The sequence below is a fragment of the Procambarus clarkii genome, chromosome 2, assembly GCF_040958095.1.
Source record: "Procambarus clarkii isolate CNS0578487 chromosome 2, FALCON_Pclarkii_2.0, whole genome shotgun sequence".
Classification (NCBI taxonomy): Eukaryota; Metazoa; Arthropoda; class Malacostraca; order Decapoda; family Cambaridae; genus Procambarus; species Procambarus clarkii.
In genome coordinates this window covers 38,932,316-38,944,185 of record NC_091151.1, presented here as the reverse complement: position 1 = coordinate 38,944,185, position 11,870 = coordinate 38,932,316, and the positions used below count along the sequence as shown (strand labels likewise).

At 46.3% G+C, this 11,870-nt stretch overlaps 1 protein-coding gene across 1 annotated transcript in view; it reads left to right on the top strand.

The window, feature by feature from the left end:
• The first annotated feature begins 740 nt into the window (after positions 1–740).
• LOC138366246 (delta and Notch-like epidermal growth factor-related receptor) overlaps positions 741–11,870 on the top strand; it is a 35,294-nt gene continuing 24,164 nt past the window's right edge. Inside the window, exons 1-2 of the mRNA XM_069327190.1 lie at positions 741–827; positions 1,938–2,023. Of these exons, the coding sequence (XP_069183291.1) occupies positions 741–827; positions 1,938–2,023 (173 nt within the window). The remainder of the gene's footprint in view (positions 828–1,937; positions 2,024–11,870) is intronic.

Sequence of the window (11,870 nt, the reverse complement as noted above, 5' to 3'; positions counted from 1 at the left end):
ATATTATATATATATATATATATATATATATATATATATATATATATATATATATATATATATATATATATATATAATTATATTCATATAATTTGGCATCAATACTGATCTATCATTGATCTATCATATTAGCGCCTCTGCGATTACCTCCAAACTCTGAGAACAGTTTCCGTGGAGTTTCTGCTGGAAGCCTCTTTAGTCATAAGGTCAAGGAGGAATGTATCTAAGTGGCTTTAACTTCCAGCTAAGCCCTCAGCCTCCGAGTGTGTGTGTGTGTGTGTGACTTCAGCTTCAGATGGCTTACGGCGTAATTCATTTATGTATAACTTCTGTAACTATGTATGACATGTATACTTATCTGGGCTTGGATGAGTTCTTGGTGCACGCCTGATGTCTTTATCTGAATGGTATTGTTTGGCTCCTGAAGTTATTTGTAAGCTTGTGCCTTTCTAATTTACACATTTGTCTTTGTCCCAAATTAATTTACGTATAAAACAATCCAGGGATCCCGCGTCTGCTACGTCACCCGGTAATTTGTTCCACACACATCATCTACCCTATATCCAAGCCAGTATTTACCCAGGTCTTTCCTGAATCTAAACTTTGTATCAATTGTTTCATGTGGTATTTTGCATCAGTATACTACAAACGTATTTGATACATTTATTATATCCTTTCACCAATCGATATACTTTAGTATCAGCGCTTACTCTGCGCCTCATGGCGCCTCATGGCACCTCATGGCACCTCATGGCACCTCATGGCAGACTACTATGGGTCGGCTGCCGTATTTCCTGCCGTGTGCTGGACTTCCGGTAGTCCCACAGGTAATGACCAAAGCCTTTTAACTTACCGCCTTTTTGTCCTCTCATAAATGTCCTGTATTTGACGAGTGTAAACACACAGGTGTTCCTTGTGTATGTTTCACTACACACAGGTGTTCCTTGTGTATGTTTCACTACACACAGGTGTTCCTTGTGTATGTTTCACTACACACAGGTGTTCCTTGTGTATGTTTCACTACACACAGGTGTTCCTTGTGTATGTTTCACTACACACAGGTGTTCCTTGTGTATGTTTCACTACACACAGGTGTTCCTTGTGTATGTTTCACTACACACAGGTGTTTCTTGTGTATGTTTCACCACACACAGGTGTTTCTTGTGTATGTTTCACCACACACAGGTGTTTCTTGTGTATGTTTCACCACACACAGGTGTTTCTTGTGTATGTTTCACCATACACAGGTATTTCTTGTGTATGTTTCACTACACACAGGTGTCTCTTGTATATGTTTCACCACACACAGGTGTTCCTTGTGTATGTTTCATCACGGTATACTCGCATACGTAACTCGCTAATACAACACACACCTGCCGTTGTCATAGCAACTTGCCATAGCTTTTTTAGTATATATTCATTTTGGGTCCCTTCAATTTTCAAAATGAAGTTATTCAATAACCCAAAAGTTATTCATTACTTCCCCCTCCCCTTAACAGTATGGTTTATAAAGCCAACAAACTTTGTAAAATCTCTTTATGTATGTACCTTACCTAAATAAAAATTATTATTATTATTATTATTATATGTTTGTGTTTGGATCCAGTCTTGTTTTTTTTTTAATAGAGAAAAGTTTGGATTTCCCACAAAATTCATGTTTAGTTTTTTCACGAAACTAAATTCCCAAGAATTGACATTTTTATCTACTCAAAGAATATTCAGATTTCTCGTTAATTATGTATGGATTAGACGTTATTAACGAGGAGAAAAGCGTGATATTCTTACTGCAGCTAACAATGGTATTTTATCGTCTTGAGTGAAACTCAATTCACTCTTGGAGGGAAAAAATCATTCAAGGTTCAAGTTTCCCCTTTGTCCAAGTTACCTGAAATATTATAAACAAAACTCCTGACTTCCTTTTTCTTTCTTTTCGGCAGGTAAGGCGGCGTCAGCTTCACCTGGGGAACTCTTCCGTCTATGAAGGTGAGGGGAAGGTGCCAAATGAGGGCAAGGGAGATGTCAGGTGAGGCGAGGGGAAGGGCCAGATGAGGGGAGGAGATGTCAGGTGAGATTTGGGGAAGGGCCATGTAAGGGGAGGACAGGTGCCAGATGAGGGGAGGTGTGAGATGATGAGAGTCACTTGAATCGAGGGGAAGATGCCAGGTGAAGGAGAGGGGAGGGAAGTATGAGGTTGAGGGGAAATGTTGTTGTAAGGCGCGAGGGTGTGGAGTGTTGAGGGGCAAAACCAGGCCAGGTATCGTCCGGTGATGGAATAGAGAGCAGTGGAAGAGGGGCAGAGAGCGGTGGAAAGGGGATGTGGGATAGGGTATGGGTTTGTGTGGTGAGAGGGATTATAGGGGTAATACTTGTATTTGGTAACCCTGCCTCGCTAGGGTTGTAAGGAGTAGGGTGGAGTTACTACTTGAGGAAGGAGTTGTTGACTTGATGTGCCCAGAGAACGTAATTATCGAGTGAGAGTTCGGGGAGCTATGTAGGTAAAATGTTTTCATTCATACATATTCCTTACATATGGCAGCGGTTGGACCCGTATATTGTATGTACTCACTGAGAAGGAAGACGAGAGAGATATATACATCATAATCTATATCTACAAAATATTTGAGGAAGTAGAAGAACTCGCGAAATCATCCACAGGTATATCGAGAGGTAATTACAGAATTATATTAACATTAAGGGCCCAAGACTTGACAACACCCTCCCACTGTATATTACTAGTCCTGACATACTGGGTATATACAAGCAGTATATCATCATACTCGAAACGCTATGTGTATTAGTGCCTTTATATAATATACTTTGTGTACCTACGAATACTCCTTTCTATCCAATGTCTGCGTGTACGTTACATAAATAAAACCCACTACCAGAAAATTTCATACACACTGATTGTTGATTTGACAGTTGAGAGGCGGGCCCAAAGAGCCAGAGCTCAACCCCCGCAAGCACAACTAGACGAGTACACTACCAGGAAATGCTGTCCGCTGTCAGAACTCTCCCTAATGTAATATACTACAAAGGAATGAATCGCATAATTATCATTCGACACATTAGCCTCACACCTTGACCCCGAGGGGTGGGGGAGGGGGGAGGATAATCTGCCTAGCAAACATGACAGTTATAGAGGATTGTAGAGGTGGGGAAACAGCGGAGGTGTTAACTGCGTCTTGCTCTGTGGTTAATGCTACCTTCATCACCTTCCTCTAATATATCCTCCTTTATGGCTCCGGTGATCGACCAGCAGGCCTACCCCATCTACCCGTCATGCAAATTATATTTGGGACGGCCAGGGAGGCGTGCGCGGGTTGATTAGGAATTAGTGAGCTTTGGGGGGATAGGAGGAGAGACGTTTTGTTGTGGTGCTGTAACCTGGTGTTGTGGTGCTGTAACCTGGTGTTGTGGTGCTGTAACCTGGTGTTGTGGTGCTGTAACCTGGTGTTGTGGTGCTGTAACCTGGTGTTGTGGTGCTGTAACCTGGTGTTGTGGTGCTGTAACCTGGTGTTGTGGTGCTGTAACCTGGTGTTGTGGTGCTGTAACCTGGTGTTGTGGTGCTGTAACCTGGTGTTGTGGTGCTGTAACCTGGTGTTGTGGTGCTGTAACCTGGTGTTGTGGTGCTGTAACCTGGTGTTGTGGTGCTGTAACCTGGTGTTGTGGTGCTGTAACCTGGTGTTGTGGTGCTGTAACCTGGTGTTGTGGTGCTGTAACCTGGTGTTGTGGTGCTGTGACCTGGTGTTGTGGTGCTGTAACCTGGTGTTGTGGTGCTGTGACCTGGTGTTGTGGTGCTGTAACCTGGTGTTGTGGTGCTGTAACCTGGTGTTGTGGTGCTGTAACCTGGTGTTGTGGTGCTGTAACCTGTGTTGTTGTCACATTGTTCAGTAGTCACCGTGAAGTTGTCCAGCAGTTATGATGAGCTTGTGCAAAAGTCACAGTGAACTTGCTGTTCAACACTCACTTGAAGAACAAAATCTGTTGATCCTGTATGACTAACCATCCTGTGTGATGGGATTTTTAGCATCACGTAGCTAGCCTTTTGACACTCTGCACTGCCCTTCATATAGTCTTGGGTAGCTAGTTCTTGACACACTCTGTACTCCCCTACATATAGTCTAGGGCAGCTAGTTCTTGACTCACTCTGTACTCCCCTACATATAGTCTAGGGCAGCTAGTTCTTGACTCACTCTGTACTCCCCTACATATAGTCTAGGGCAGCTAGTTCTTGACTCACTCTGTACTCCCCCCTACATATAGTCTAGGGCAGCTAGCCTATATGTGTTCATATAGTTCCTATATGTCCAGAAATTGAGATGAAATGTCAGCACTGGAGAAATGCCCGACAGACCACTGGAACATTATCTTAACAGTGCACAGCTACAAACCCAATAAGATTTCACCTTAGATTCAACAGAGCAGAAGAAGTTATTAAACACATTGGGAAAATCATGCTGAAGCGGGAATTTGCGAACATAAGAGTCATAAATACTCGTACTCCGCCAAAGTAAAACAAGAAACAAGAAACAAGTACCACCTAGTGGGTCAGCCAGAGGCTTAGGGCCCGCGCAGGAATATCCCCCCCCCCCAAAAAAAAAAAACAAAAAAAGTACCTATATATATATATGTTAATAAAACAATAAATTAAGACAGATGATTGTTTACATCTGGAGCTTTGAGAACACTCATGTTTGTTTTGCTTAGTTTGGGGACCAGGAGCTAGAAGCTCGAGGTAAGTAAACATACAGAGGAAGGTTCGTTATCTTGCTGTGCAACTCCGTAACAAATGCAACTGTTTGGCATAACCTGAAACGCATGAACTGACGTATCGAGATCGACGTATAGAAAAACGTCAATATTTCGGTGCTTAAAATATTACAAATACATTGCATTTTTAACGCTCTGTTCGATTCCGTTAAAAATGCGACGTATTGGATGATATTATGGGTTGTATAATGCCCCTGTTACCTAGCAGTAAAATAGGTACCTGGGTGTTAGTCAGCTGTCACGGGCTATTTCCTGGGGGTGGAGGCCTGGTCGAGGACCGGGCCGCGGGGACACTAAAGCCCCGAAATCATCTAAAGATAACCTAAAGATAAAGATGTACAGGGAGAAGACTATCATAACCACATCTACTCACTCTTACCTTCTATCTCCTCCCCCTTTATACCTATTTCCCATTACACCCCATTCACTGGGAGCATGTCTATTGCTAATGGGAACCTGTGTCACTCGCCGAACATGATTATCCCTGGTGGGAAACTGTCTATCGCTGGTGGGGAAACTGTCTATCGCCCGTGGGAAACTGTCTATCGCTCGTGGGAAACTGTCTATCGCCCGTGGGAAACTGTCTATCGCCCGTGGGAAACTGTCTATCGCTCATGGGAAACTATCTGTCTCTCGTGGGAAACTGTCTATCGCTCGTGGGAAACTGTCTATCGCCCGTGGGAAACTGTCTATCGCTCATGGGAAACTATCTGTCTCTCGTGGGAAACTGTCTATCGCCCGTGGGAAACTGTCTATCGCCAGGTTGAGGTGCTAGTGTCATTTTGTTTTCCGCTCGGGAATATCGTTTTCCTCTCCAAATAGCTATACACTGTTGAATGATAAATTAGGTTACGCGAAATTGAAAGTTAACAAATAACTCGCCCATAGCATCAATTCACACCCTCCTGCGATTCCTACCTAGCAATGGGTCTTCCCATGGCCCTTTCTGAGCCCTTTCCATGGGCCCTTTTTCGGCCATGGCCCTTTCTACGGGCCCTTTCTCGTCTCCTAACTTCTAGTACCCTTCCCATAGCCCTCTCGACTTCCCTTCTTTCCCTCAGTCGCACTATCCCAGATGTCAAATAGACTGTGCTACTGTCCCACTGGAGAGGGCTGGCACTGCCAAAGCGCTCTCACACGTATTGGCACCTACAACATAGAGTGCCTCCAATGTAGATGGTTTAACATTAGATAAGCAAACACGCTGTCTTGTAATTAAACCCCAGGTAGCGTTATTATTGTGTGGGCGGGTCTATAATACCCTGAGCTTCCGGGGTGAGAGTTATTACTGGGGGTGAGTGATTGGTATTTACCGGGGGTGGGTTAATGGGTCATTACCAGGGGTGTGACCCACCCATTTGGCCTAAGTCATGTACAATGCATGATCTAAGAAGACACAAAGAGGGGGGATTGTGGAAGGGGTATGATGGGTATTGGGTGGCTGTGGGGTATGTGGGGAAGGGGTTATCTTCTCCGTGAGGTTATCTTGAGATAACTTGGCTCACAATCTTGTTGACATACTCCGCCCACCAAACACGACTCGACACATTCAATAACTATTATTGCCCCAGTTCCCCGAGGGTAGTTTTTATTCCCCGGCTCGTGGAGGTCCCGGAGGGAAATTTTATATGCTACTTGTGCCTCCCTCTACACCCATCAGAAGAGTCGTCTTTGTTGTATTAAGACGCGCATGCGCCCAGCGATGGGTCTTACAGGTGGTGATCTTGTGCTTCCCGTTTTCTGTGAGTGAGTACCTGGCTCTAAGACCGGAGAAAACTATGTACCTTTCTACGTTCTTTTTTAACGACATTATCGCTGTTGAAACCAACCCTAGCTGACGCAACGTATCGTATGCCCAACCTTGCTTTGAGGTTACCTTGAGGTGTTTTCGGGGCTTAGCGTCCCCGTGGTCCGGTGCTGGACCAGGCCTCCTCGTTGCTGGACTGGTCAACCAGGCTGTTTCACGCGGCTGCTCGCAGCCTGACGTATGAGTCACAGCCTGGTTTATCAGGTATCCTGTGGAGGAGGTTGTCACGTTCTCTCTTAACACTGTGAGGGGTCGGCCAGTTATGTGTACCCAACCTAAGCTGACGCAACGTATCGTATCATAACCCAACCTATCCTATCTATACCAACCCATCCTAACGAAAGTAGAGATCAAATGTATTGTGGACAAGATGAGTACCGTCACTATGACATGATAATGGACATGATGGTACAGGTTTTAGATCCTGCCGGAGTAAGTTAGGTGTCAAGCCATATACCAAACAGCACAAACTCTCGAAACCTTCTACAGGTAAACTACAGGTAAACTACATGTGTGACCGTGGGACGTGAAGACTTCTCGCCAGCTATTTTTATGACAAATATTCCGTGGTTTTGGGCAGAACGTTTTTTTTTTTTTTTAACTGTGATATAAGCGTTTAATTACTGGAAATGGCGAAGCGGGTTGATGGAGCGTTAAACCCAAAATTTTGACTTATTCAGCTGAGGGAATAAAGGAATATTTTCCAGTGATAATACAGATGAAATGTTGCACCAGTTCCTGATATGACAGATACGTTGCAAGTTGTCATGCAAGTAATGTAATCACTAGTTATAATCCCGCGCTTATTTGCCTTGTAATAGACAGTGTTCCGACGTGATTTTAGTGCAATCTGTAACTTGCGGAGCAAACCTGGCCCCAACACACTCACACAATCTGCTTCGGACTCCAGAAACTCTTCTAGATCAAGTTTCTTTGTGGTAGATTGTCAGGAGTCAGCGCCTGGTCTTTAGAGAGCCACAAGATGCACCAATACCAGGGTCACGTTGACAACACTAGCAAGATACAGCAATACCAGGCAGAGTGCAGGTTATCTTGAGGTTATCTTGAGATAATTTCGGGGCTTTTCAGTGTCCCCGCGGCCCGGGGACACTGACCAGGACTCCACCCCCAGGAAGCAGCCCGTGACAGCTGACTAACACCCAGGTACCTATTTTACTGCTAGGTAACAGGGGCATAGGGTGAAAGAAACTCTGCCCATTGTTTCTCGCCGGCGCCTGGGATCGAACCCGTGCCACAGGATCACGTGTCCAGCGTGCTATCCACGCAGCCACCGGCGCCACACTGTGGGTGGTCTTCTGTTTACTTGTGAACTCTTGGAGGTATTTTATGGTACACAAGATGTGCGATCCTTTGTAAACACGAGCTGTTATGGTGCACAGTGTGTGTGTGTGTGTGTGTGCCTCTGTGTGTGTGTATTCACCTAGTTGTGTTTGCGGGGGTTGAGCTTTGCTCTTTCGGCCCGCCTCTCAACCGTCAATCAACTGTTTACTAACTACTTTTTTTCCACACCACACAAACACACACCGGGAAGCAGCCCGTGACAGCTGACTAACTCCCAGGTACCTATTTACTGCTAGGTAACAGGGGCATTCAGGGTGAAAGAAACTTTGCCCATTTTTTTCTGCCTCGTGCGGGAATCGAACCCGCGCCACAGAATTACGAGTCCTGCGCGCTATCCACCAGGCTACGAGGCCCCCCCTGTGTGTACTCACCTAATTGTGCTTGCGGGGGTTGAGCTTTGGTTCTTTGGTCCCGCCTCTCAACTGTCAATCAACTGGTGTACAGATTCCTGAGCCTACTGGGCTCAGGAATATGTGTGTGTGTGTGTGTGTGTGTGTGTGTGTGTGTGTGTGTGTGTGTGTGTGTGTGTGTGTGTGTGTGCGTGTGTGTGTGTGTGTGTGTGTGTGTGCGTGTGTGTGTGCGTGTGTGTGTGTGTGTGTGTGTGTGTGTGTGTGTGTGTGTGTGTGTGTGTGTGTGTGTGTGTGTGTGTGTGTGTGTGTGAGTGTGTGTGTGTGTGTGTACCCTGGTGGTGTATCAGATACCCTTGTAGTTTGCTATACTACTCGCTATTTTTAAACTAGGTAGAGTTGGAACTCGCCACTTCCTCTCTAGTTCGGTCCACTTGTTCACCAGTCGGGCACAGAAGGAGACATTCATCTCCCTTCCACATGTTCTATTTCCCCACATTCCACACAGCTGGTCGTCTCTGACTGACTTCAACGCTGGTATGATCTCTTATATTATTCTCTGGGTTGATCACTCTGTCAACTGTCGAAACCCTACAAAATTCCCCCACACCCCATCTGGTTTCCTGTTGGCTAGTGCCGGTGGTTTCCCTGTGACAGATATGTGATCGTTCATAATCCTTTGTATGTATGTAGTTGTAATATGTGCATGAATGTGTGGAACCTTCTTGTGAAGACTGGAGGAATGTGACAGTTTCCTCATGAACACATGAAGTGTGTTATGACACCAAGTGTGAGGGGGAGATCCTATTGGGAACTACTCACTTAAACAAAGTTACTGTTTCAGCTTCAGCTTCAGCTTCTCTGTCTGTCTGTCTGTCTGTCTGTCTGTCTGTCTGTCTGTCTGTCTGTCTGTCTGTCTGTCTGTCTGTCTGTCTGTCTGTCTGTCTGTCTGTCTCTCTCTCTCTCTCTCTCTCTCTCTCTCTCTCTCTCTCTCTCTCTCTCTCTCTCTCTCTCTCTCTCTCTCTCTCTCTCTCTCTCTCTCTGAGACTTGTCTGAGATTCTCCAGTGTTGCAGAGTGGGGTTTATCATTTATAACAACATATAGTGCGGGGCCTTAATTCTCAACTTGTGTTCCTACCCGCCTTGGGACTTAATCAGCTCCTTCAGCGGTAGGGGCGGCGGCGGCGGACGCGGAGAGTTCTGCCAGGCCAATACTTGACTATATTAATTACCTCCACCGTGACGGCGGCAGCGTTAGAGGTTGGACCCGCCTGCCAGCTTGTGTAAGCAGAGCTGCTCCCCTGAGGTCACTCAGACACACGAGCCTCTCATTACCATGCCCCATCCTCCCTTTTGTCATGCCCACCCTGCCTCCTCTTGCTACTGATGCCCACACTGTACCCTGCCTCCTCTTGCTACTGATGCCCACACTGTACCCTGCCTCCTCTTGCTACTGATGCCCACCCTGTACCCTGCCTCCTCTTGCTACTGATGCCCACACTGTACCCTGCCTCCTCTTGCTACTGATGCCCACCCTGTACCCTGTCTTGCTACTGTACCCTGCCTCCTCTTGCTACTGATGCCCACCTTGTACCCTGCCTCTTGCCAGTGATACTCACACTACCTCCTCTACCCTGGTTGATACCTGGTTGATGGGGTTCTGGGAGTTCTTCTACTCCCCAAGCCCGGCCCGAGGCCAGGCTTGACTTGTGGTCCACCAGGCTGTTGCTTGGAGCGGCCCGCAGGCCCACATACCCACCACAGCCCGGTTGGTCCGGCACTCCTTAGAGAAAACTATCTAGTTTTCTCTTGAAGATGTCCACGGTTGGTCCGGCAATATTTCTTGTGATGTTCAGCCTTCGGCACTTGGTGGCTCACCCTAGACAATAGGGATGATCATCCTGGTCCCACTGGGTCACAGAGCTCTGTCCCCTCCGGTTGGACCATACTTTGCTTTCAAGACTAATTAAGGGTTTAGGATTGTGTGGAACTAAGACCTTTTGTGCCCTCTGTAATGCTTTTGCGCTACCGCTCACAGGATGAGTATGGGGTGCACAATAAACTAGCCGCCTTCGGCGGCAACAATCAATCAATCAAATCCTGCCATACAGAAAAGTTCCTACGTCAAGGGTCCTGTAGGGTGAATAAATCCTGGACTGGTTATATTCGTGTTTTGTTTATATAGCGCATATGACCTTGTGACCTGTGAGCTATGAGGTCGTTTGACCTCGCTGTTACCTGTGATGACACCGGAGATTTATAGGTAATTATTTCAGCCCTTCACCGTAATAAATCTCAACTCGCGTCCTGAACTTGTATTAGAAATTGGAATATTAATTAACTCTTTTTAACTCTCCGTGTAACTATTAGGCGTTGTCTGGCGGCAGCTCTCGCTCTCTCTCCTCTATAACGTTGCATTTCTTACGGAATTGACCAGTCCGTAAAAAAGGCGAAGTATTATTATAAATTAAACACTCTAATATTGACGTTTTCCGTGGCATCGGCCTCGATAGGTTAGATGGGATGCTTGGGTTTGTACGTTTCTGGTTAGCAAAGCAGTTGCATTTTCTTACGGAGTTGCACACGGAGAGAACGTCCTGGTTGTTTGATTGTAGGGTAGTTTAAGGCTTATTTTTTGTTGTGTGTGCGTTAGTATGTGTGAAGCGTGCGAGTGAGAGGCAGAGGAAGGCAGCGAGTGTGAAAAGTGCGAGTGTGAGAGGCAGAGGAAGGCAGCGAGTGTGAAAAGTGCGAGTGTGTGAGAGGCAGAGGAAGGCAGCGAATGTGAAAAGTGCGAGTGTGAGAGAGGAAGGCAGCGAGTGTGAAAAGTGCGAGTGTGAGAGAGGCAGAGGAAGGCAGCGAGTGTGAAAAGTGCGAGTGTGAGAGAGGCAGAGGAAAGCAGCGAGTGTGAAAAGTGCGAGTGTGTGAGAGTGGCAGAGGAAGGCAGCGAGTGCCTTGGGTGAGTCAATTATCGACCCTCAAGGGTAACCAGGCACATCCTGCACTCTAACCTTGGTATACTCGGTTATACTAGCCGGCTGTGTTGGTCTTTGTGTCCCGCACTCCTCCTGTTTGTGTATTTAAGAGGGGGGGGAGGTGTTAGGGAAATAGGATGGGGGAAAATGGGGGAACAGAGTGGAGGAGGTAGGGGAAACAGGGTTGGGGAGGCAGGGAAACAAGGTGGGGGAGAAGCAGCAGCAGCAGGAGGGGGAATCATGGCTAGCGAGTCCCCCGCCATGAAGTGGAACGAAGCAAAAATAAGTCAGTCTGCCGTCAAAACAAGCCGTTATCCCGGTCTTAACTGCACCACCACCACCGCCCACCACCACCTCAGGGTATACAGGTCGCCCTCTTGGCATCTCAATTTCTGGAAGTGCACGCATTAGTTACCCGCTTAAATTAAACCTGTTCCCCGTGCTTCCTGGCATGGTTAAAACGAGCGTTTTGCTTGTCCCAGAATGAGTCGTTAATTGGTATTTTCCAAGATCAATCTTCCGATCCCGGCGTTTTTTTTATGGGAATATCGAGAATTAATTATTTAAAATTATTATACGAATTAAGAGTATTGACAGGGTTTTTTTTTC